Genomic DNA, 24,646 nt, shown 5'->3' with positions numbered 1-24,646 from the left:
ACAAGGATCTGTAGTGTTATAAAATGGCCAATTATTTATTAATGTAAAAATAAATATAAATATTCCCCCCACCCGTCCTTTCCCGCGCAGGGAAAGCATCATTTTTTTTAATTTTTGCGTCTCACCTGACCCAACAGCGAAAGGACACCCCCCTCGGTTACCATGACAACGGCTTCCCTTCCGTAAGTTGAAGCCGAGTCCCTTCGTTGCCCGGCAACCCTGGCCGCGCGAGAGGCGGAGCTTCAGCTAGCCAATCGAAGCCCTCGTTGCTCCCACCGTGGTCGTTCCGGCTACGCCAAGACTTGGCCAATAAGAGGCGTCTGAGGTCAACGGGTCGGAGCCTCGCTCCTCCCACCGCCTCAATGGAGGCCAGGGTAGCCGTGTGGAAAACACTTCGGGTTTTGACTTTACCGGGAGGTCTAGTAGTGGAAAGCGAGCGGTACTTATCGCCCGAAAGCCGCCGAACTTAGAAGCAAGCTGTTGGCCAGAATAACGCGAATGACTTTTGTTCATTTAAGACAGGGAGGTCGGGAAAGGGCAGGCTTAACGGCGCATGCGCGCTTCGAAAGCCTCTAGGGCAGGGGTAGGCAACCTCGGCTCTTGTATGACTCGTGGACTTCAACTCCCAGAATTCCTGAGCCAGTATGGTTGGCTCAGGAATTCTGGGAGTTGAAGTCCACGAGTCATACAAGAGCCGAGGTTGCCTACCCCTGCTCTAGGGGAAAGCGGCAAGCAGAGATTTCCCCCACAACTTCCGGATACCAATAGGACGCCGCTTATACGGCATGTAGAGTGGAGACGTTGATGGAATAACTACCCTTCCGCCTTCATGCTGGTTGGGGATGATGGAAGTTGTCGTCCCACATCCTTCCAAGACCGCAGGCTTGCGAGACGAGTTGTGCAATCCTAGGGAGGAGAACTTAAATCTGTTTTGGGGTTGTTGTTTTTTTTGCATTGCAACCTTCAAATACGTGTTTTTTTTAATTATTAATTAAATTATTAATAAAAAAGGGATGGTGGGTTTTGTTTTGTTTTTTTTTGCCTTCCCGGGGTTGCAATGCCTTCGCTTCCTTCCGACCCAGCCGCAAAATAAAAATAAAAAAAAGTCCCTGACTCTGCAAAGGTCGTCGGCAGGCTTTGCACCCGCGGGACATCCCCCCCTCCGAGACGGCCGCTTGAAATCGAACCCCAACGTCCCAACCAGCCCCTTCGCCCACTTTTGTCTTTTTTTTTTTTTTAGCAAGGCGCATTTGCAAAGTCGGAGGGGTTGTGTGTCTGTGGGAGGAGGGAGAAACGAGCCATCTTGCAAAAGGGAGAAAAAAAACTTTTTTTTTTTTGCAACGACCACTGCAGCCCCCGGGAGGGGTTTTCTGAGCCGGCTGCGAGGATGCAAAGCATGATTTAGAACAGCTGGGCTGAAAAATAAAAAGGGGGAGAAAAACCAAAAAGCCCGCGAAAGAAGCCGACTCCCCAGCGGAGCTCCAGGTTCTCACGCTTTATTGACGGGCTGCCCTTGCTGGCCTCCTTCCCCGCCTCCTTTGGACTCGTGTCTGGCTGCTTCCTCCTCCTCCTCCTCCTCCTCCTCCTCCTCTTCCTCCTCCTCCCCTTCCTAAGTCCTCGGAAGGGCTTCCGAGGCCCGGACGGGAGAGCTCCGGAGCTCTAAGCCTGCTTTGCTTTTTGCTTTCTTTGCAAACCACCCGGGATTTTGTTTTCCCCCGACACGCGTTGGCCAAGATCATGGGGACGCCGGCAGATCGCCGGGACGGGCTCGGGCTTTGATCCAACCGCTTGCAAAGCAAGAAGCCGCGCTTTCCCCCGCGCAGCAGCAGCAATCCCGCCGGGACCCGAGCGGCAGACCCGGTGGGCTTCTCCCATGGCTGGGATTCTGGAAGAGGATGACGTCCCCCTCATCCTGACCTTAGAGGAGAGCAGGAGCCGGAGGGGGGAGCCGGAGGGGGTCCCCAACGAAAGTAAGCCAACTTTGCGGTCTCTCTCTCCACCCCCCACCCACCCCATCTTTCCAGGTCGGCTGGGAGGCGCTTTGCCAGCTGCGACAATTGCTTCTGGGGTGGGGGGTGGGTGGGGAGGGGGCTCTGCATGGCTTCAGAGAGAGAGAGAGAGGAAAAGGGGGTGGGGGTCTTTCAGGGGCGAATGTGCGTCCGGAGAACAACATTCTGGGATGCTTCGGCTGTGGAGTGGGGTGGGTGGGTGGGTGGGTGGGCTGTCTTGCTTTAGGAGGCTGAAGTGGGGAGGGGGAGAAAGAGGGAGAGACCTGGTACCAAGAAAGGAGAATCCAAGCAGCCATCACTTTATGACAGCCAAAGGCCAACACATAAATTAAACGTTCGAATGAAACAAAACTGAACTGAACCATCACAAGAGGACATAGCAACCTGTTATGATAAAGGAGCATCTTTGTAGCTCAGGGTTGAAATGAGGGATGGATGGATAGACGGACAGACACAGACAGGAGATACATGATTAGAAAGGCAGGTGGGGATAGATTGATAATGGATGATGGATAGGTAGAAAGATGACAGATGTAGATGGATAGATAGATTGATAGATAGGTACTAGGTAGGTAGAGAGATAGAGAGATGATAGACAGACAGACACTGGATATTAAAAAAGGAGAATATTTATTTTATTTTTTTTAATTTTAATTCCATTTATATCCCGCCCTTCTCCGAAGACTCAGGGCGGCTTACAAGCTTAGCAGTAGCCTACATTCTATGTATATGCCTGCTTATTAGGGCTTTCACACATTTGTAGCTCAGGGTTGAAATGAGGGGTCCTTGGTGGTCTCCGAGCTTGGCTGTTTTCTTGCAGACGTTTCATGACCCAACTAGGGAACGTCCTCAGTGCTAGAAAGGGGAGGGGGAGAAGGGGGTTTCATTACCCTAACTAGGTAACATCATCAGTGCTGAGGGCCTGGGGCTGTTGGGACTCTAATTCCCAGCAGCCTCAGCTGGCTTGGTTAAGGGGGGGTGAGTGGGAACCCCAAGTTGGCCAGTGGGGGTGGGAGGGGGAGGGTTCCTCGCTTGCAAAATTAGACTTGGGCAGCTGCAGCAGAAACTCTCACGATGGGCAATTTAGTCCGGAGGATAAATTGGGCGATGAATGGGTTGGGGACCGGGTGTGTGTGGGGAAGTGGTTATGTCTAGTTTAGCGACCTGAAGGATTGGGGTGACACGATTAGCGGTCTTCTTCCCGTACTGGAGGGGCTGTCACATGGATTGACTTATTCTCCAAGGGTACCAGAGGGCAGGAGAAGAAATGGTGGAAGCTTGTTCAAGAGGGACCCGTCCTAGAACTAAAGAGACATTTTCTGACCGGGAGAACAGTCAGTGCAATGGAATGGCTCGCCTGCAGCAGTTGTGGGTCTTCCATCACCGATAATTTTCAAAAATAGACTGGACAAGCATTTGACCCGGATGATATAAGATCTCCTGCCTTGAGCAAGGGGGTTGGACTAGAAGACCTCCAGGGGTCCCTTCCTATCCTACGATTCTAGGTCCTAACTCTGGAAGGAAAGCACAGTGCATCGATACATTATTCCAGAGACTTTATTTTCCAATTCTTCATGTTGTTTTTAAAACGGCGTGGTGCCCAAAGGCCTACTTGTTATTGTCTCATCGCCCTTCGATGCCACCTATTGGCAGAAAGCAGAGCTGGAAACCTCTGGATAAAAATAAGGGGAGCCAACCTGTGGGATGAAAAACACATTATTATTTTAAAAAAAAAAATAAAATAAAATCGAATGGTCTCCTTCGTTCGGCTTGAGTCTCTGCAAAGAGATCCTGAGAGCAAGATGAATCAGAATGCGGAGGCAGAAAGAAAAGAAAATAAATCTGGCCCAAAAGGAAATAAGAAAATGTCACGGTACGTCGGCTTATGCAAAGCACACCACGCAATCAGGAAGCGTGTGTCTGTTTTTGGTCTCTTGGTAGTGAATTCCTGAAAGCCCGTTTGGTTCTAGCCGTTACGGTGGCAAACGAGCACTTAGGGAACTAGGACAACTAATTGGCAATTAAGAAAAAAAAGATGCTGAGACGCTAGAAAGTGTGCAGAGAAGAGCAACAAGGATGATAAAAGGTCTGAAGGCTTAAAGGAATAAGGAGAATTTTTTTGACAGTTAGAACAATGAATCAGTGGAACAGCCTGCCTCCAGAAGTTGTAGGTGCTCCAAGACTGGAAGTTTTAAAGAAGAGATTGGACAACCACTTGTCTGAAATGGTAGAGGGTCTCCTGCCTGAGCATGGGGTTGGACTAGAAGACCTCCAAGGTTCCTTCCAACTCTGTTATCCCGTCCCATTCTATTTTATTCTACTCTACTCTACTCTACTCTACCCTACCCTACTCTACCCTACCCTACCCTACCCTATCGTATCTATCTCTATTCTATTCCTATTCTATTCCAATCCAATCCAATCTCTTTCTATTCTATTCTATTCTATTCTATTCTATTCTATTCTATTCTATTCTATTCTATTCTATTCTACCCTACCCTACCCTACCCTACCCTACCCTACCCTACCCTACCCTACCCTACCCTACCCTACCCTACCCTACCCTATCTATCTCTATTCCTATTCCTATTCCTATTCTATTCCAATCCAATCTCATTCTATTCTATTCTATTCTATTCTATTCTATTCTATTCTATTCTATTCTATTCTATTCTATTCTATTCTATTCTATTCTATTCTATTCTATTCTATTCTATTCTATTCTATCCTCTATATTTTAGATATAGGTATTCTCAACTCCGCCTAGGTGACCTCACTTTCCTTCATGAGGTCTAAGAACTTGACAAGTCTCTGGGGACACAAACCCCTCTCTTTCAAACACGCCCACCACAATTTTAACATAAGAGGGTCTTTCCTCCCTTGGGAAGGGAATGTCTTCGGAACAAACAGGCCAAAAACATAGTTGCCTGGAGCTTACGATCTTTCCTCCCTGCTTCCCATCAAGATGGAGTCAACCATGACGAGATCTACGACATGTCCAGCCCCGCGACCGGAAACCGAGGCTCTCCGTGGGACCGTGGAAGACGAAATTGGGAAATGAATTATCAGGAGGCTGCAATCTACCTGCAGGTTTGGCCACCATCTTTTGTGGGATACCTTGGGGAGGCGGGAAACGAGGGGAAGAGAAATGCGAGGACGGGTGGGAATCCCAGAATTCCCCCAGCCTGAAGAACTGGCGCTAAGAATTCTGGGAGTTGAAGTCCGCACATCCAAGACCGCCCAGGTTGGATGTCTGTGACGATTCTCAATCCATCCAAGTCATGGTTGTCCCACCCAAAGGTGCTTTTTCCAAAAAAAGGCAACTGAAGGTTGTTGGGTTTTTTTTTGAAAACATTTGGCTTGTATTTTTTTTATTTGACGTTTGTGCCTGAACTGTGTATCCTTACTTCCTCTTCTCCCCGCCCCCCCAAATATTCCAGGAAGGCGAGAACAACGATAAATTTGTCACTCATCCCAAGGACCCGAAAGCGCTGGCTTCCTACCTCTTTGTCCACAACCATCTCTTCTATCTGATGGAGCTAACCACGGCTCTGTTGCTCTTGTTGCTGTCTCTCTGCGAAGCCCCCGCGGTCGCCATATTCCGCCTCGGCATTTACGTACGTAGTTCCCGGGAAGGGGAGGGAGGAGGGGGCCGAGAAGATATGGGGACAAGGACACGTAGGCTCCAACGTCTCGGGGGCTGCCTCAAAGAAGAGGAGGGGGGGTCCACCTCTTCTCCAAAGCACCCGAAGGCAGGACAAGAAGCAACGAGTGGTAACTAATCCAAGGAGACGGAAGCAACCTGGAACTCAGGAGGAATTTCCTTGACAGTGAAAAGAATGAATCAGTGGAACGGCTCGCCACTAGAAGTTGTGAATGCGCCAACGCTGGAAGATTTTTAAGAAGAGTCTGGACAGCCATTTGTCTGAAACGGGATAGGGTCTCCTGCCTGATCAGGGGGTTGGACTAGAAAACCTCCAAGGTCCCTTCCAGCTCTGTTATTCTATTCTAATATGGCTTGTCTTCTAATGGGGGCTTCTCCCAAGACAGAAGCAAAGGCATTTCCAGGCTCTTGGAGAAGGGAGGGATGGGCTAGCAAAGAGCTTCCTATCACACACTCAATTTAGGTGAAATGAGACTGGGTGGTTGTTTGTGGTTGTTTGTTGGATTGTCGTGTAGACCAGATCTTCTATTCTATTCTATTCTATTCTATTCTATTCTATTCTATTCTATTCTATTCTATTCTATTCTATTCTATTCTATTCTATTCTATTCTATTCTATTCAGTTTAAGTTTAAGTTTAAGTTTAAGTTTATTAATATTTCTATACCGCCCTTCTCCCGAAGGACTCAGGGCGGTGTACAGGGCAAGAGTAAAACATAAAGTTACAAAAATTAAAAAGTTATTAAATACATGCCCATAAAAAACAATAAATACATTAATAAAACCCCCAATAAAATGATAATAAAAACCCCAGCAATCCCACCCTCAGGCCAGGCCGGCTTGTTCGAACAGGTATGTTTTCAGATCGCGGCGAAAGGAGCGAAGATCCGGCGCCGTCCGGAGCTCAACCAGTAACTGGTTCCATAGCTCCGGAGCGCCCACAGAGAAAGATCTCCCCCTGGGGGCCACCAGTCTACATTCTCTGACCGGTGGCACCCTGAGGAGTCCCTCTCTGTGGGAACGCACAGGGCGAAGGGAAGTTGACGCCGGCAGCAGGTGTTCCCTAAGGTACTCCGGCCCCCTGCCATGTAGGGCTTTAAATACCATAACTTCTATTCTATTCTATTCTATTCTATTCTATTCTATTCTATTCTATTCTATTCTATTCTATTCTATTCTTCTAAATTCTATTCTACTCTACTCTACTCTACTCTACTCTACCCTGTCGTATCTATCTCTATCTCTATTCTACTCTACTCTACTCTACCCTGTCGTATCTATCTCTATTCTACTCTACTCTACTCTACCCTACCCTGTCGTTATTTCTATTCTATTCTGTTCTATTCTATTCTATTCTATTCTATTCTATTCTATTCTATTCTATTCTATTCTATTCTATTCTACTCTACTCTACTCTACTCTACTCTACTCTACTCTACCCTGTCGTATCTATCTCTATTCTATTCTATTCTATTCTATTCTATTCTATTCTATTCTATTCTATTCTATTCTATTCTATTCTATTCTATTCTATTCACAATAACAATTCAGCCTACTATCTGAGTAAGACCCAAGACAGTGCTGTGGGAATTAGGTGTACAAGTCTTAAAAGTTGCCACATTTGGAGACCCCTGATGTGGAACGTAAAATCCTAGGCCTGGAAGGGACCTTGGAGATCTTCTAGTCCAACCCCCTGCTCAAGGCAGCAGCTCTATGGGTTTTACGAACGAGCTGAGGAACATGGATCCTCATCTCTCCCTCTTCCCTTGCTTGGTTTTAGGTCCACGCCACCCTGGAGCTGTTTGCCTTGACAGTTGTACTGTTTGAGCTCTCCATGAAGCTGAGATGGCTGGGCTGCCATACCTACATCCGGCACAAAAGGACCATGGTCAAGGTAAAGCCGTACCTTATCTAGCAAAGAGTCGGCTGGTATTTTTACCTGAAAATACATCCCACCAGTGTTTTGTTCTTGTTTCTCGTGGATATACTTGAAAGCCGGGCCAGGAAACAAGATGGCATAAAAAAAATAACAAAGTAGTATTATTGATACAGGCAGTCCTTGAATTGCAACTGTTCCTTTAGTGGCATTAAAAAAACGTTTTTCACACTTCACGTTGCAGCATCCCCACAGTCCCGTGATCAGAATGCAAAGGCTTGAGAACTAATTCACATTTATGGCGGTCGTAGCGTCCCGGGACAGTCGCATGTTCCCCTTTGGCGACCTTCTGACAAGCAATGGGTGAGCCAGCTTCGCTTAACAAGCCTCCTCACTCATGTAACATCTGCAGTTGTTAAACAAATAAATCGCCGCAGCCACTAAGGGAACCACAAGATTGACTTGCCCATCAGAAGGTCGCAAAAGGAGATCACGTGGCCCCCCCAGGGACACCGCAATGGTCGTAAATATGAGTCGGTGGCCAAACATCTGGATTTGGATCGTGTGACCACGGTCGTTAAGTGTGGGAAAACAGGCGTTAAGTCCCCTTTTTGCCTGTGCCGTTGTAACTTCGAACAATCACTAAACGCGTCTAAGTTGGGGACCACCTGCATGCCCTGAGAATTGCTAAGGAGGATAACCAAACTTTAAGCTCCGCCTTTGGAAGGCAGCCCCTCCCTCCCTCCCTTCCTCCTGGGAATCCAGACTACACTCCACCACACCTGAGGCCTTCTCCATCTTCTCCTCCTCCCCCGGCAGACCTGCGTCCTCTTCCTGCAGTTTGTGGAAGCGGTCGTGGTGTTGGTGCGCCAGAGCTCCCACCTTCGGATCACCCGCGCCTTGCGGTGCATCTTTCTGGTGGATTGTCGCTATTGTGGAGCTGTGAGAAGGTACGACGGGTTAGGTTGCCTCCGACCAGGCTGGTGTGATATGCTCTTGGTGAGAAGACCGGCGTGCTCTTTCGCTGGCTTTGGGCTAAGGGTTGATTTGAATTTTTACTGTTTTTGGCATCTCGCTGGGGGGTTGTTAAGGCATGGAATGAATAATCGGAGGGAGATTTTTTTTCTTTCAAAGAGCTACTGTTTTTTTGTTTTGCTTTCCCCCCCCCCCGCCAGAAACCTTCGTCAGATTTTCCAGTCTCTGCCTCCCTTCATTGATATTCTGCTCCTTTTGCTTTTCTTCATGGTCATCTTTGCTATTCTAGGTAAGAACTTGCCACTGTTTTATTAATTAAATGGGAGCTTAGGGCGAAATACTGCAAAAACATTGGCAGTAAAACAGAGCTGGACAGAAGGTGGGTTGAGATGTCACCAGGCGAGCAGCAACGATGCATTGCGGCATCACTCTTATGCGCGATGGTTGCGGCGGAGATGCCAAAGCCTCAAAAGTGTGTATGGCAACGTCACAAAACCGGATGCATCACGTTGCCTCTTGGTCTGTCCCAGGTTGAGTATAAGCCAGTTTAACTTCCCTGGCGAGATTATTCAGTTCAGGTAGTTCTCTATTTATGACCACAATTTATTTTATTTTTTTAATTTTAATTCCATTTATATCCCGCCCTTCTCCGAAGACTCAGGGCGGCTTACAAGCTTAGCAGTAGCCTTCATTTTATGTATATGCCTGCTTGTTAGGGCTTTCACACACACACACCCAAGCGGCATTATTACAAAGTCAGCTTAATTGCCCCCAACAATCTGGGTCCTCATTTTACCTACCTGGGAAGGACGGAAGGCTGAGTCAACCTTGAGCCTGGTGGGACGCGAACCTGCACTAATTGCAGGCAGCTGGTGTTACTTAAGGAGGCATTAGCCCACTGCTCCACCAAGGCTCTTTTATTTATTAAATGACTTTTGTCAAGAACAACAACTTTATTGATTAGCCCTTGGGCCATATCAAAGTGCAAAGTTCCAGCAACAAACCGTCACCAAAACTTGATAAAAGCAATCCAAAATGGAATTTGATAAAATACCATTTAAAATGGAATTTGATAAAATACAAAAAATGACTTTTGTCCTTGTTGAGCTCTGAGCTTGCTTGTTTTCTTGTAGACCTTTTGGTACCCAACTAGGGAACATCATCAGTGTCACCACCTAGTAACATAGAATTATTTGACCTAGTTGGGTCATGAAAACGTCTGCAAGAGAACAACCGGTCTCAGCACCAAGGACCCCTCAGTTCAAACCTTGAGCTCCAAATATTCTCGTTTTTCGGCAGTGCTTTTATATCTTCCCTTTTTTTAGATGTAACTTGTTTTACCGTTCTCCATTCTTCTCTATTTCTTCTAGGATTTTATCTGTTCTCTCCAAACAAAGCGGACCCCGTAAGTAAACCATATATTTGAGCACTCTTGTTCTTGGGAAACTTTTAATAGGGAAACTTCAACAACTTTGAAACAACTTGTTGAAATTTCAGTGAATTCCAGTTGCGATGCAGTGTGCCGGCAGTTGTGATTCTCCGCTTAATTTCCTTCCCCCTTTTTTAAATAAAGAAGTGGGTCACCCATGCAGGGTTTGAAACCCCAGCTCTCTTGGCATCTCTGTGCTTAATTGTTTTGTGCAAAAGAAATTGATGACATGCATGTGACACGCTTAGCCAGCGAAGTTACAGCCAGGAGTTTCCAGTTCACTGCTTTTTCCTGAAGCAAGGAAAACAGAACACAAGAATTAAAAATAGGAAAGGAATAGGTGCCAAATAAAAGCAAGAGAAGAAGAAGAAAAAACCCTTAGGAACATGCATAAGCATGCATTCATTTGCGTATGAGATCTTGAAAAAGAAATTTGTTTTCGATGTGCAATATTTCGGTTTAGGACACTATTGGAAAAGGGATGAAGAAAATTCCAACGGAGCTAAGAAACGATAACTGGATAGGAGCTTTATTGCAAGATACTTCAAAATATTCTTTTTCACTTTGGGCAGTGCAATTCTTTGCCATTTTAAATGCTGAAGAAACTGCCTGTTTTAATTTCCCCAGCCTTTCTCATACCACACCTAGCAATAGAATCATTTTTTAAGCATGAGTTTCTAGGCCTCAAGAGGGCGAGGCTACAGGTTTTATCACTGGGCGTTTCTTCAGACAGATCTTGTCACTAGGGCCCAGCCCCAGAACCAAATTAAGAGAGGGATGATTTGTGTGTAGAAAGAACGTCTGGTTCATATTGAGTCCAATTCTTTGGCATAGCGTAGAGGTGATTGCTATCTATAGGAAGCCCTGGTCATTAGGTGCCAGGGAGAAATGAAAGATAATAAAGGTAGTCCTCTACTTACGGCTGCAAGGGGACCAGAATTTCTGCTGCTAAGCGAGGACCTTCCAAATTTTGATCCCGTGATATGCAAAGGTCGTAAGTGTGAAAAACGGTCATAACTCACCTTTTTTTCCAGTTGTTAACGTTGACCAGTCATCAAATGAAAGGTTGTAAGTTGAGAGCTTCATGTAACAAAAACTATAATTGGGTGGGTGGTGGGGGGCATGTCAGGTAAACGTTACCTATCTGAGAGGCATCGGAGATCCACTTCAGGCCACAAGATTTTTCTGAACCTAACAATTCAGACTCACCCCGTTTCAATTTTCTTTCTCCGCGGTGCTTTTTTTCATTCTTTTGCAGTATTTCAACACTTTGGAGAACAGCCTGGTGAATCTTTTCGTCCTTCTCACCACTGCCAAGTAAGGCTTGGGCTCTTGAGGAGCCACAGTAGAGGTGACGGTGATGGGAGGGCAGAGGAAAACTTGCCACGTTACTTTTTCCAGCAGCTCGTGTTCAGCATCTTTGTTTGAAAGAGGGCGGATAAAAATCTCTGCGGAATTATCAGAGACTTTTAAAACGGGCAGAAGTCAGAAAACGCAAAACAAATCTGTTTTTTGACATTAGTTTGGGCCGTGCAAACTAAATGGTCTTTTTTTTTGTCAGTCAATTCATCTTAACTTTGGTCATAGGCCAGCGTGGAACTCAGAACAATGACTTTACGTAAAAATGTTCTATAAAAACCAATGGACTAAACTAAGGTAAAGATGAAATTATTGACGTAAAAATAAATAAAAATAAATGGGAATTAAAACACAAAAGCATCCTACATAAATTGCGGTCAATCTTACAAGGAGTAATTAATTTTGAATGAATGAATGAATTATATAAGAGGGCAAAATTAATCAACTAATTAATTTTGCTTCCTTAATAGAATGCAACCCTCAATTTTTTTGTTCTTAATTTATTGATTCGGTTGGTGGATACTCTGCCTCGAAGGAACTCCTAACACAATTTAACAAATTAAAACTCTTAATTTTCTATTTTTTTAAACAAATTTAAACATCGAAGCTGTTCCTGGTCAGAAGTAGTTTTTTTTGGGGGGGGGGAAATTTGGTGCAGTCTTCCCGAGAGTCGGGCACCGCTTCAGGATCGGTCTCCCGAAAGCATTTTAGATAATAGCTACCTGCCACGTCCGTGACATTTTGGGAATGGTGTGACTTGTCTTCTGGAGAACAAATTCGAAGTGTCGTACGCAGCCTTTCGCCATTAAAATCTCCTCTAATTGTCGGTCTAAACGGAGGCGATTATTTGTTGGTTTACGTGGGAAAGACGGGTCCCCGAGACACAGCCAAGGGAAGAGTCAGATGGCATAGCCCACAGCTGCATAAATGGGTGGAGAAGGTGGTTCAAACACACACCCCCTCTAGTTTCTTGAGATGTAAAGGGGGCAGGAGAGATAAAAGGAGGGGGAACCTTCAGCTGTATAATGCCGGGAGGAAGAGAGACAATTCTCGGGTTATAAAGGAGATGGGGGAAGATTTGTACTCTCCGTCTGGCGAGATTCTCTTAATGCAGCATTACAATGAAGTAGAATTAGCTCTCCTCTCATTGTGTCTCCTAGCTCGTCTACCTCCTAAGGCTGACATTTTTCTCTTTTCTTCCCTCTTTCTTTCGGAATAGTTTTCCTGACGTGATGATGCCTTCTTATTCCCGAAACCCATGGTCCTCTGTCTTTTTCATTGTGTACCTTTCCATCGAGTTGTATTTCATTATGAATTTGGTAAGTTAAGTCCAGAGTCTTCTCCTGATTTAAATCTTGGGTCTTTCAGGCACCTTCGCTACTATGGAAAGACTGTCTCTTTCATACATCTGTAAGAGAGGGAGTTTGGTCTAGTGGTGAAGGCACTAGACTTAAGAAGCAGGAGGCCATGAGTTCTAGTCCTACCGTAATCATGAAAGCTGACTGGGGGGGCTTTGGGCCAATCACCAGGAGACTTGAGTTCTAGTCCCGCCTTAGCGTGAAAGCCAACCGGGTGACTTTGGGCCAATCACCAGGAGACTCTTGAGTTTTAGTCCCGCCTTAGCCATGAAAGCTAGCTGGGTGACTTTGGGCCAGTCCCTCCTTCTCAGCCCAACCCACCTCGCAGGGTTGTTGTTATGGGGAAAAGAGGAGGAGGGATGCCAGAAGGCCGACCCAGAGCAGCAGTTTCCCAAGTGGACCTAGAGGTGGATGCAAGTGTGATCATATATGGACTGTTTTGATTTGAAGAACGGCCACCCCCATATTAAGACTGCTCCAGATCCCTGGAAGAATCGGAGCCAGTGATGGGAGCTTTGACTAGGACAGGGGTAGGCAACCTTGGCTCTTTTATGACTCGTGGACTTCAACTCCCAGAATTCCTGAGCCAGCCACGCTGAGGGGAAATGGAAAGGTTTCCAAGCTGAGCCATGCCGGCTCAGGTATTCTGGGAGTTGAAGTCCACAAGTCATGAAGGGGCCATAGTTTCCCCCATGCTGGCTCAGGAATTCTGGGAGTTGGAAGTCCACGAGTCATAAAAGAGCCAAGGTTGCCTACCCCTGGACTAGGTGTTATTTTATTTCATTATTTTTTTTAATGACAGGTGTTTAATCCCAAGCATGTTTAAACTCTGCCTGCCTCCGCTGGAAGTTGGTTGCAAGCTTCCCCTAATCTTTCTGCAGAGTCCTGCCTCCTAGCTTGACTGTCAGTTTAGGCCGCCATGTTCTTGATTTGTGCTTCCCGCTTTCTTTCTCCTGTAGCTCCTGGCTGTCGTCTTTGATACCTTCAGTGCCGTTGAAAAAATGAAGTTCCGATCCCTGTTGCTTCACAAGCGCATGGCCATCCAGCACGCCTACCGCCTGCTGGTTAGCAAACAGGTGGGTGGGTGGTCCTGGGTACACACGGGGGGAGGAGGAAGGGCATCCCCAGGAAGAAAGGTGTGGTGATGAGCTGTGAGGCTAACCTTGAGGAACAGGAGGAAGAGCTGCAGCAGTTGATGGCTGTCATCCAGTATTTGAGGGGCTGCCCCAAAGAAGAGGGAGTCAAGCTATTCTCCAAAGCACCAGAAGGCAGGACAAGAAACAATGGATGGAAACTAATCAAGGAGAGGAGCAGTTAGCCTGCCCTCTGTACATGCTCTGCGTAACCTCCTCCTTTTGTCTTCTAGAGACCCTCTGGGATTGCTTTCAAGCAGTTTGATGGCCTCATGCGCTTCTATGCGCCCCGGATGAGCGTTCGAGACCGTTACCTGACGTTCAAAGCACTGAGTCAAAGCAGCAGCCCTTTAGTCAGGTAAGGACACAGACTATTTTTTTTTTTCTTCCTGCCCCATGGAAGAAGCTGGGAAAAGAATATGGAAGTTTTCCTTTCCCCCAAACAAGCCTGCAGTGCTGCATTCCCAACCACTGTGCCACCACAGCACAATTGTCTTTTTTTCGCTGGGGGGGGGGGAAAGCTCATTTGGGACCTTCTGAGACCACTGTGACTTTAAACCGTCGTTAAACGGTCGTTAAGTTGAAGAGTCCCTGCATCTTAAGAAGTTAGCCACCTGTGGTTTTACAGGTGTGGTGGCCTTAAACATGTTTTTGCAAAGATGGAGTAAAAATAGGTTTGGATCGCCCAGCTGAGGGACGTGCTTGGCTGCGGGTGTACACGCGTGTCGGGGCGTTATTATTATAAGGCCAGCGTGAGCCTCTGGCAGTCTTGTGCGCTAAGCGGTTAACAAATTTTGTAGTAGGGATCACGGGACAGCAGCGACATGTTCTTAGAAAAGGAACAAAAATCTTTGCTTGCCTCCCCTTTTTGGGGGGGGGCAAGCCCTCCGCAAATCTAATGATGCAACCATCCTTATTTTTAGCTCTCTCTCTTCCTCTCTCTCTCTCTGTCTCTCTCTTAGCTGAGTTGGCGTGCACCAAGCACTTGCGTGACAAAAGTTTTGCCCGGATTTTATTTTAAACGGGGACTGAGCCCTTAACTCTTTTAACCGGGGTGGGGTGGGTGGAGAGGGAGAGAAGAGGAATGGGGTTTGGCAAGCTGGTTGGCAAAAATCCTAAGACGTGTGTGAGCTGGGAGAAATGAAGGCAGGTAGACAAGGCCTGGCTTCTGAAAGAGAACCGTTGTCTCTTTCAGTTGGAAGGACATGCACGGTTTCTACGAAGTGGCTGGTTTGAAATGGAAGGTAAGCTGTCAGTTTGGGTGTCTTTGGGGTGGGGTGGGGTGGGGGAGGGCTGGATGGGAGGTGAGCCCCTAGAATGGGGAGAACAAATGCTAGGAAGATGAATGGATGGATGGATGGATAGATAGGAAGGAAGGAAGGAATCCTGGAGGGGAGGAGGGCTCTTAAAGGTCCCCTAGCCCAGCCCCGGACATGAACCAAAGCTGATTCTGGTTGCTTTCTTTTCCAGGCAAAACGGAACCGGGAGCATTGGTTTGACGATCTTCCAGGGACCACTTTCCTTATTTTTAAGGGTAAATCCTCTGTGTTTCTGGAGAACGTGGAATGCTAGGGCTGGAAGGGGACCCTGGAGGTCTTCTAGTCCAACCCCCTGCTCCTCCAGCAGGAGACCCCATACCACTCCAGACAAGTGGCTGTCCAGTCTCTTCTTGAAAGCCTCCAGTGATGGAGCTACACACACACACACACACCCCGGAGAACTCCTGGAGGCAAGCAGTTCCACTGGCTCATTGCTCTTCCTGTCAGGAACTTCTTCCTCCTTAGTTCCAGGCTGCTTCTCCATTTTCATTGTTTTTCCTGATCTCTTCTTCCTTTCAACAGGCATTAACATATTAGTGAATTCTCGGGCTTTCCAGTATGGCATGTGTAAGTCTTCCCTCTGGTCATTTGGAGGGGTGGAGGGGTGGGTGGGTGGAGGAAGGGGGCGCGAATGGATAAGAGTTACTCAGCGCAGTATTAAAGTGGCGTTTTTGTTTTGCCAAGGCGCCCCTCAGCTTCAAAGTTGACATCGGGCCCTAAGAACCAAGGAAGACAAACGTCGTAGGTAGTCCTCGGCTTGCAAAACTCGCAAGAGTTCATTTAGGGACCAAAGTTACAACGGCGCTGGGGGAAAAAAGGGGACTTTGGACCATTTGCAAACCGTTGTTGTTTTCCATCGTGTCTTGCAGATGTTCTGGTGGCCGTGAACGGTCTCTGGATTCTAGTGGAGACTTTCATGTTGCGAGGTAGCACGCAATATAATTTGAATGTCTGGTTGTTGTTTTTTTTTGTGTGGTTTTTCCTTGCCTTCTGACTGGATCCCAGCTCTTCTCTGAAACTCTCGGCTGTTTCTTTTCCAGATGGAATCTTTTCTCGGGACGTCCCCTGGAGTTATATCATGTTCCTTACAAGTAAGTCTTCAGCTTTCCAAGAAGGCCCGTGGAGGCCTCCTTGCAGAATGAAAATGCTGAGTGAGGCGTTGGAGCTCAGTAAAATAAAAGAATAAATTGGGGTGCCGATAAAAGACAACGTCGGACGTCGTCGTTGTTACGGGACAATAATGTACGGGGATTGAAAACGACAATCCCGGCACTTCCTTCTTTTGTGTTGACAGTCTACGGGGTTGAAGTGCTGCTAAAGGTCACTGGCCTGGGACCGAAAGAGTATCTCTCTTCTGGCTGGAATCTGTAAGTATCTCCCACTTAACGGCCTTGGCCTGGGAGACTTGTAGGGATGTAGCTTGCAGATCCCACCCAGAAAATCCACTTCTGTCTCTTGTTTTTTTTTCCCCCCAGTTTCGATTTTGCTGTCACTTTGTTCGCATTCTTGGGTCTCCTGGCCCTGGCGTTTGATATGGAACCCTTCTACTTCATTGTTGTGCTGCGGCCTCTGCAGTTACTGAGGTGAAGATACAGGATGGGTCAGATACGTGCAGAACTGGGGGTCCTCTAACTACTGAGAAACTACAGGTCCCAGAATCCCCTTGCTTTTGACCCCCTGGTTGCAAGGGCTGCTTCTTCTTCTTCTTCTTCTTCTTCTTCTTCTTCTTCTTCTTCTTCTTCTTCTTCTTCTTCTTCTTCTTCTTCTTCTTCTTCTTCTTCTTCTTCTTCTTCTTCTTCTTCTTCTTCTTCTTCTCCTCCTCCTCCTCCTCCTCCTCCTCCTCCTCCTCCTCCTCCTCCTGTCTTAAAGCATACTACCTGGGGAATTCTGGGAATATAAGGCCTCCCATCTTAAATCATGCTGGCTGAGGAGTTTTGGAAGTCCACATATCTTTGAGTTGCTGAAGTTGGGAAACACTGCTCTACACAGTCATGCATCTTTGCTTCTTTATCCTTATCGCAGGCTCTTTAAATTGAAGAAACGTTACCGCAATGTCTTGGATACGATGTTTGAACTTCTCCCTAGGATGGGCAGGTACAGAAAGTGAAAGATCCCTGCCTGAATTTGCTGCTGGGGGAATTTGAAGTCTGCATGTTTTAAAGTTGCAGACATGGAAATCCGTTGTTACCATCATCCTGCCTGGCAGTGCTCCGTCACTGGACGTTTGTAAGAAGAGATTGGACGGGCATCTTTCCAGACTGATGGAGAGTCTCCTGCTTGGGCAGGCAGTTGCATAGTTGCAGGAATTGGGTGTGTCTAGTTTAATGAAAAGAAAGGACTAAGGGGTGACATGATAGCAGTCTTCCAATATTTGAAGGGCTGCCACAAAGAAGAGGGGGAGGGGGTCAACCTGTTCTCCAAAGCACCTGAAGGCAGGACGAGAAGTAACAGATTTGGAAGCTCATCAAGGACATAACCTAGAACTAAGGAGAAATTTCCTGCAGTGAGAAGAGTCAGCCAGTGGAACGGCTTGCCTTCGTAAGCTGATGGGTGCTCCATCACTGGAGGTTTTCAAAAAGAGACTGGACAGTCATTTGTCCAGGATGTTACAGGTTCTCCTGCTTGAGCAGAGGGCTGGACTGTCCTCCAGGTTCCCTTCAAACTCTATTATTCTGTTAGAAAGCCACCTTGTTGAATTACATTTTCCCCCAACCCTCTCCTTTCTCTTCTAGCCTAGGCCTAACCCTACTCATCTTCTACTACTGCTTTGCCATTGTTGGCATGGAGTTCTTCTCTGGGAAACTCTACCCAAACTGTTGTAAGTAAGTATCTACGTGTTCCTTCTATATAGTCTGAAAATACATACGTAGATTCGGTTTGCACATAGAACCGTGTAGTTTTGCTATAGTAGAACCGAAGTGACAAGTTCTGATCCCTCCGTTGTTTAGCTCCTAACTTTTTCAACTCAGCCGGGGATGATGGGAACTGGTTTTCAACAAGCTCTGTGGTCTGGGGTCCTTGGTGCTCTCTGAGCTGGGTGGTTTTCTTGCAGACGTTTCATTGCCCAACTAGGTAACCTCATCAGTCACCTTTTTCAGTGCTGTTGTAACTTTGGACGGTCACTAGATGAACTGCTGTAAGTTGAGGACTACCTGTACAATGCTCCCCACCTCCGTCTTCTTTGCAGCCCAAGAAACTAGGGAGGGTCTTTCCTGAGCCTCTGTCCCGCTAGGCAGTCTTTTACCCAACCCTTGTAAAAACAGATTTTTTTGAACCCAGGGCCTCCCCTCTGAAATCGCTCTTTCTTATTTCCACCCCACCCCCCAGCGCCAGCACGGTGGCCGACGCCTTTCGCTGGGTCAACCGCACCGTTGGGAACAAGACTGTGGTGGAGCAAGGCTACTACTATCTCAACAACTTCGACAACGTTTTGAACAGTTTCGGTAAGAGCTCACAGTGCTTTTGCAGCCCCTCCCTGAGCGGTTTACCGAGTCGGCCTCTGTTGCCCCCTCCCCCGACGATCCTGGTCCTCATTTCACCGACTTTGGAAGGATGGCAGGCTGAGTCAACCTTGAGACGGTCAGGATCGAACTCCTGGCTGTGGGCAGTGAGTTAGCCTGCAATGCTGCCTTCTAACCCCCGCGCCACCACGACTCTTTTACCCGCTGGGTAGCTGCATTCTCCGCCGGCTGAAGGTTGCGAATGACCTTCAGAGGTTGAGGTCGCGAATCCTTGAATTGTTTCCTGTTTGTCTCTTACCCTTCACTTTTTTTTGTGCAGTGACCCTCTTTGAGTTGACAGTAGTCAACGATTGGTACATCGTCATGGTAAGTCTACAGAGAACCCCCTTCTGTGTTAGAGCAATCGCGTGTTAGTTTCCGGCCCTTTTAGTTCCAGAATATTTCCTCAAGGACCCCTCAAATACGACTAATGTTTAGGTAAGTAGGTAGGTAGGTAGGTAGGTAGGTAGATGGATAGATAGACAGACAGACAGACAGTAGATAGAGATAGATGGATAGATAAATATAGAGATAGAGACAAATGATAGATAGATAGACAGACAGACACAGATAGAGATAGATAGATAAATATATAGAGACAAATGATAGATAGAGAGATAGATAGATAGATAGATAGATAGATAGACAGACAGACAGTAGGTAGAGATAGATAAATATAGAGATAGAGACAAATGATAGACAGACAGACACAGTAGATAGAGATAGACAGATAGATAGATAGATAGATAGATAGATAGATAGATAGATAGATAGATAGATAGATAGAGATAGAGATAGAGACAAATGATAGACACAGACAGTAGATAGAGAGAGAGAGATAGACAGACAGACAGACAGATAGATGGATGGATGAGATAGACAAAAAAAAATACATAGAGATACAGGTAGAGAGGATAGAGAGATAAACATAGACATAGAATTCTGGGAGTTGAAGTCTACAAGTCATAAAAGGGGCAGGTTTGAAGACCCCTGATTTACCTATTGGGAGAGTGCTTTTGTGGTTCCCACCCACCACCAACCTCTTCAAGTTCTCGTTTTTCTGGGGTTTTTTTTCAGGAAGGGGTGACCTCAGAAACATCTCACTGGAGTCGTCTTTATTTCATGATTTTCTACATCGTGACCATGGTGAGCAGATTGCGCAAGATGCTTCGGCCATCAGATGCCCGTTTAGATGGCCGAGGAATTCTGGGAGTTGAAGGCCACAAGTCATAAAAGGGCCAAGCTGGAAGACCCCTGTTGTAGACGTTTCATGACCCAACTAGGTAACGTGATGGTGTTACCTAGATAGGTCAGGAAATGTCTGCAAGCAAACCAGCCAAGCTCAGAGAGCACGAAGGACCCTCCAGTTCTCTTCCTCTTCCTCCTCCTCCTCCTCCTCCTCCTCCTCCTCCTCCTCCTCCTCTCTACAAACCCCCTCCCTTCCATCACTGATGATGTTACCTAGCTGGGTCATGAAACGTCTGCAAGAAAACCCCCAAGCTCAGAGAGCACCAAAACCTTCACCCTTAACGTTTTTGTGATGTTGCTACAACTTGGCCACCAAAAGTCAAGAGACCAAGAGGTTAGCAGTCCTATTACTGCTGACTTTGTATTTTTTTTTCTTCCCCCCCCCTCCCCCCCCAGGTGGTGATGACAATCATAGTAGCTTTTATACTGGAAGCATTTGTATTCCGCATGAATTACGCCCGCAAGAATCGCGATTCAGAAGGTGCGTGGGAGACATTTGCCCTCTTTCTTGTGTCGCAGGTCCCTTTCCTTATCGACCCTCTCCCTGCTAGACACGGTTAGAATCCAGGAACAGGAACCAAGGGACATCTGGAACGATTTCCCTCGAGAAAAAAAGCTTTGTGAAAGAATTCCAGGGAATCTGGACATTTTTTTCCCCCTACCCCTTTCTCCTCCTGTTATCTCGCTGGCTTCATCCTCAATTTCTTTTCCCTAGCAGAAGACAGCGGGATCGTGTTTGAGAGGGAGGTCTCCAAGGAAGAAATTGGGGCCTTAGCTGAGACCTACGGGAGGCAAGGCGACAGCTTGGCAGCTAGCCAAATTCTCAAGGTCATTTCCCAAATGGACAGGCACCGGGTGAGTTGACGGTACTGGGGACGGCTGTTCAGAATAGGAAGGAAACTAGTCCTCGTGTCTAGCTCAGATGAGGTGTCCTTCTCACCATTTCTGTTCTACTGCTTTAGCAATCCACCATGCTGTTCCTGGGCCGGCGTTCGAGGACCAAGACTGATTTAAGTATGAAAATGTATGAAGAAGAAATTCAGGTAGGCTGGTGTGAGCTGGAATGGAATGGAATAGAATAAGGAACAGGGAAGAGTAGAGTAGAGTAGAATTCAGAATGAATTGAATAGAGTAGAGTAGAATTCAGAATGAATTGAATAGAGTAGAGTAGAATACAATTCAGAATGAATAGAATAATAGAATGGAATGGAATGGAATAGAACGGAACGGAACAGAACAGAACAGAACAGAACAGAACAGAACAGAATAGAATAGAATAGAATAGAATAGAATAGAACAGAATGTAAAATAGAACAGAACAGAACAGAACCTTGGAGGTCTTCAAGTGATGCAAGTATGAAAGGTTGCACTGGTAGGACCACACGTGGAAGATTGCATCCAGTTTTGGTTGCCACAATGCAAAAAAGATGTTGAGACGCTCGAAAGAACGCAGAGAAGAGCAACAAAGATGGGGACTGGAGGCCAAAACATACGAAGAACGGTTGCAGGAACTGGGTATGTCTACTCTTAACAAAGAGAAGGGCTAGGGGTGATATGATAGCAATCTTCCACTACTTGAGGGCCATCACAGAAGTGGACAACCTATTCTCCAAAGCACCTGAGATCAGTTACAGGTGGAAGACCATTAAGGAGAGACCCAACCTAGAATTAAGGAGAAGTTTCCTGACAGCGAGAACAGTTAATCGGTGGAACAGCTTAAGTCTGGAAATTACGGATGCTCTTTCACTGGAGCTTTTTAAGAAGAAATTGGACAGCTACCTGTCTGAAATGGTAAAAGGGTCTCCTACTTGAGGGGGGTTGGACTAGAAGACCTCCAAGGTCCCTTCCAACTCTTATTACTCTGTATCCCCATTCCTGGCATGGCCTCCACAGACATTTTTGGGGTCTGTCTGATATGGCTCCTGTTCCTTTGGCCTGGGTGGGCATTCCGTGGCGGTTTAGTGTAATGACCCCAGTCTTCCATTCTCAGGAGTGGTACGAGGAACATTCCAGAAGAGAGGAACAACAGCTTCCTTGGCACGAAGATGAGTTGCTCAACCAGACCTTCCTCCCTCCTGCCCTCCGGCAGCGTTCGCAAACTATCATCTGAAACTTGGTTTACTGAAAGCTCGTTCTCCTATGCATTCAGCCTGGGTTGGGCGACACAGTGGCCTCTACAGCGCCCCCCCCCCTTTCAATCAGATTTTTCTTTACTGGTCCTGATCTCTTGAGATTTCAAGGAGGCTATGTCGTGAGAGAGAAGTCGACCATTTTTGTTATTATTATTATTATTATTATTTGTCCTCCTTTCTTTTTCCTTCGAGCACGGGGGGGGGGTGTATCTGGAAAAAACTCTTGACCTTGCAGTCATTGCGATGGGAGAGTCATGCAAAGTCCTTCCCGGCTGAAGGACCGCTGGACCTTCTTTTCCGGAGAAGGACCTGTGCATTTTGTCCTTGTTGCTGCTGGGTGCTTTGGCAAAACCCTGTTTGCTGTGGCGGAGCTGGGGTTAGAGGGCTGAAAAGTGGCCCTGTTTGCCAGCCAAGATGGCCAAGCAAGGGGAAAGTACGAGGTGCCCATCCTGGCATAACCATCATGCCACCTTCCATCAGCAATTGAGATGGGCTAGGAAAAGCCGGAAGGCAGGTGGTGTCGCCAAGCGTCAACTGACAACATTGCTCGCTCTGTATCCGTGGTGCACTAAATGCAGTTGAGTGAAGTAATGCAAATGTATTTTACACCACCCCTTCGCTTCCCCCACCCTTTTGTAGTCCATCAGCATCTATAAAGACTGCTCGTACTCCAGTAATTGCTTGGCAGTTGTTTACCAAAACGTAGCAAGGCGCTCGGGCATGCAACAGGACCCAGGACACCACTAAGGTTCAAAGCATCTTCCTAGCAGAAATGGATTCTTGGTTCCGTGAGATCCTGAACGTGTTTAAGACTCTTCTCCTGCTCACAGACTTTGTCCCGTGTTGGCATAACAATTCTTCCTGGGATCTGAACATTTGCAGTGCCATCTACCTGGAGCTCTGAACAGCAGCGGCCCAGAAGTTAACCTTGCAAGTAGGTGTGGTGTTAAACCTTCCCGATAATCAATTGTATTAACTTTTAAACGCTGCCAATGGGCGTCGTATTAAAGCCTGAAGCTCCCATGCCGATAGGCATTATACAAAAGCAATAATTCTTTTAACAGAAAAAGACAAGGAATAATCTCGGGACCAGGGTCTAATCAGGTTTTATTGTGGATGCACTTCTGTAGAAATCCCTTCATCGGTCACCCAGTCTCTTAGGAAGAGCTCCACAAGAGAAACCCAACAAGCAGAGTGTGTATTTTGTTGGGCGTTCTTTGCTTTGACAACACACAGTGCTTGTCTCAAAATGCAAAGAAGCATTCAGCTCATCCAGGTTTGTCTCCCATCTGTTAATCTTGATTGCTAATTAGCAAACAGTAAATGGAATTTGCTTTTTTTTCCCTGCCAATTTATAAGCAGAAAAGACAGGGTTCACCACCACCACCCTTTTTTTTTCTTTGTCCTTTCTGTAATTTTAGGATGACAAACCTAGAATAATGAGGAATTTGTTTTCTTATGTCTGCTAACTCTCCGGAATAGTTCTTCGTTTAAAAACAACAAAATTATTTCCATGCTAAATCAATAATCGGAGAAGGGTTGGCTTTGAACGAGCTAAATTTGTTTCCCAGTTGTGGGAGAGAGGGTTAGTTTATTTTATTTCAAATATGTTATTTCAAATAAGGGGCGAGTTGGAGATGCACAGTCACATAAATGAGCTTTTCCTATCTTTCTTAAGCAGCTCGTTCTGTGCTGGTATCTCCCAGTTCACGTCCCCAAGAGCTACATTAATGGCTGTGGAGAATTGCAGTTGTAGTCTTAACACTATCAAGAGGACACCCAGTTGTGGAAATAAGAGTTCCTGCACCCATGATTGCTCATCGTCTCGTTTTCTTCCTAAAAAGAATGCAAATATGAGGTAGACGGCCACAACTTCAGAATTCCTGCGCTGTGGAGCGACTCTGGGAGTTGAAGTCCACCAGAAAGCTGCTTTAAGGACTTTTAAGGAGAGGGAAAGGGCTTTTTTTTGTAAAAAAAAAACTACCATTGGTTCAAAAGGGCATTATGTGATCAGGGAAAGTATTTCATCCTGCTACATCAATCAGGTTTGCTAATTCTTTAGAAAAAGAGGGGGATAGGTTGAAGCTGAACAGATTCTACTAACCATTCCTTAGGGGATAGGAAATGTTTTTGCTTCAAGCAAAAAATGGAATTTCAGAATGGGTAGGGGTGGTGGTGTCTCTAAATCACCCCTATTTGTGTGTGTGTGGGGGGAAGGGATCTTTCCCAAGGTTTGCAAACCGATTGCATGCTTCCTGGGAAATAACATTTCGAAATAGCGAGTGTGCCTGCAGATCCTCAAAAGCACCTTACCTACCCCCTCAGCCCTTTCTAACTGGAACACACATTTTCCTGGGATTGTCGGGTGACAATGCGCAACGAGCTCAGCTTCTTGAGAGGAGCTGCTGGTCACGTGTAGGGCGCACAACAACTCCGAAGCACCATTTTTGAGCTTTGGACTTGAAGCAACGCCTAGCTTTGTACGTTCTCGGGTTGCTATTTATTTTTATTTTTTTTTCAAACTGGAGCCTGGGTGACATCTCTCTCTCTCTCTCTCTCTCTCTCTCTCTCTCTCTCTCTCTCTCTCTCTCTCTCTCTCTCTCTCTCTCTCTCTCTCTCTCTCTTCTCTCTTCTCTCTCTTCTCT

General features: G+C 46.5%; 1 protein-coding gene across 2 annotated transcripts; it reads left to right on the top strand.

Moving 5' to 3' along the window:
- The first annotated feature begins 1,738 nt into the window (after window positions 1–1,738).
- TPCN1 (two pore segment channel 1) lies at window positions 1,739–24,574 on the top strand. 2 transcript variants are annotated; one of them, XM_081339165.1, is made up of 27 exons: window positions 1,739–1,970; window positions 4,975–5,099; window positions 5,450–5,626; window positions 7,453–7,566; window positions 8,368–8,498; window positions 8,724–8,812; window positions 9,894–9,928; window positions 11,211–11,269; window positions 12,531–12,630; window positions 13,629–13,745; window positions 14,036–14,160; window positions 14,998–15,046; window positions 15,273–15,336; window positions 15,644–15,688; window positions 15,991–16,047; window positions 16,162–16,212; window positions 16,416–16,488; window positions 16,597–16,704; window positions 17,144–17,215; window positions 17,854–17,943; window positions 18,449–18,564; window positions 18,902–18,948; window positions 19,699–19,767; window positions 20,266–20,350; window positions 20,588–20,724; window positions 20,832–20,912; window positions 21,860–24,574. In XM_081339165.1, exons 1-27 carry the CDS (start codon window positions 1,874–1,876, stop codon window positions 21,977–21,979), a joined length of 2,433 nt encoding a protein of 810 aa, XP_081195291.1. In that variant the 5' UTR covers window positions 1,739–1,873; the 3' UTR covers window positions 21,980–24,574. The 2 variants fall into 2 exon arrangements, with proteins under 2 accessions (XP_081195291.1, XP_081195290.1); XM_081339164.1 differs by having other exon boundaries at window positions 20,585–20,724.
- Window positions 24,575–24,646: the final 72 nt, after the last annotated feature.

The sequence above is a fragment of the Vipera berus genome (assembly GCF_964194415.1).
Source record: "Vipera berus genome assembly, chromosome: 14".
Taxonomy (NCBI): domain Eukaryota; kingdom Metazoa; phylum Chordata; class Lepidosauria; order Squamata; family Viperidae; genus Vipera; species Vipera berus.
This window is presented reverse-complemented; position numbering and strand designations above follow the sequence as displayed.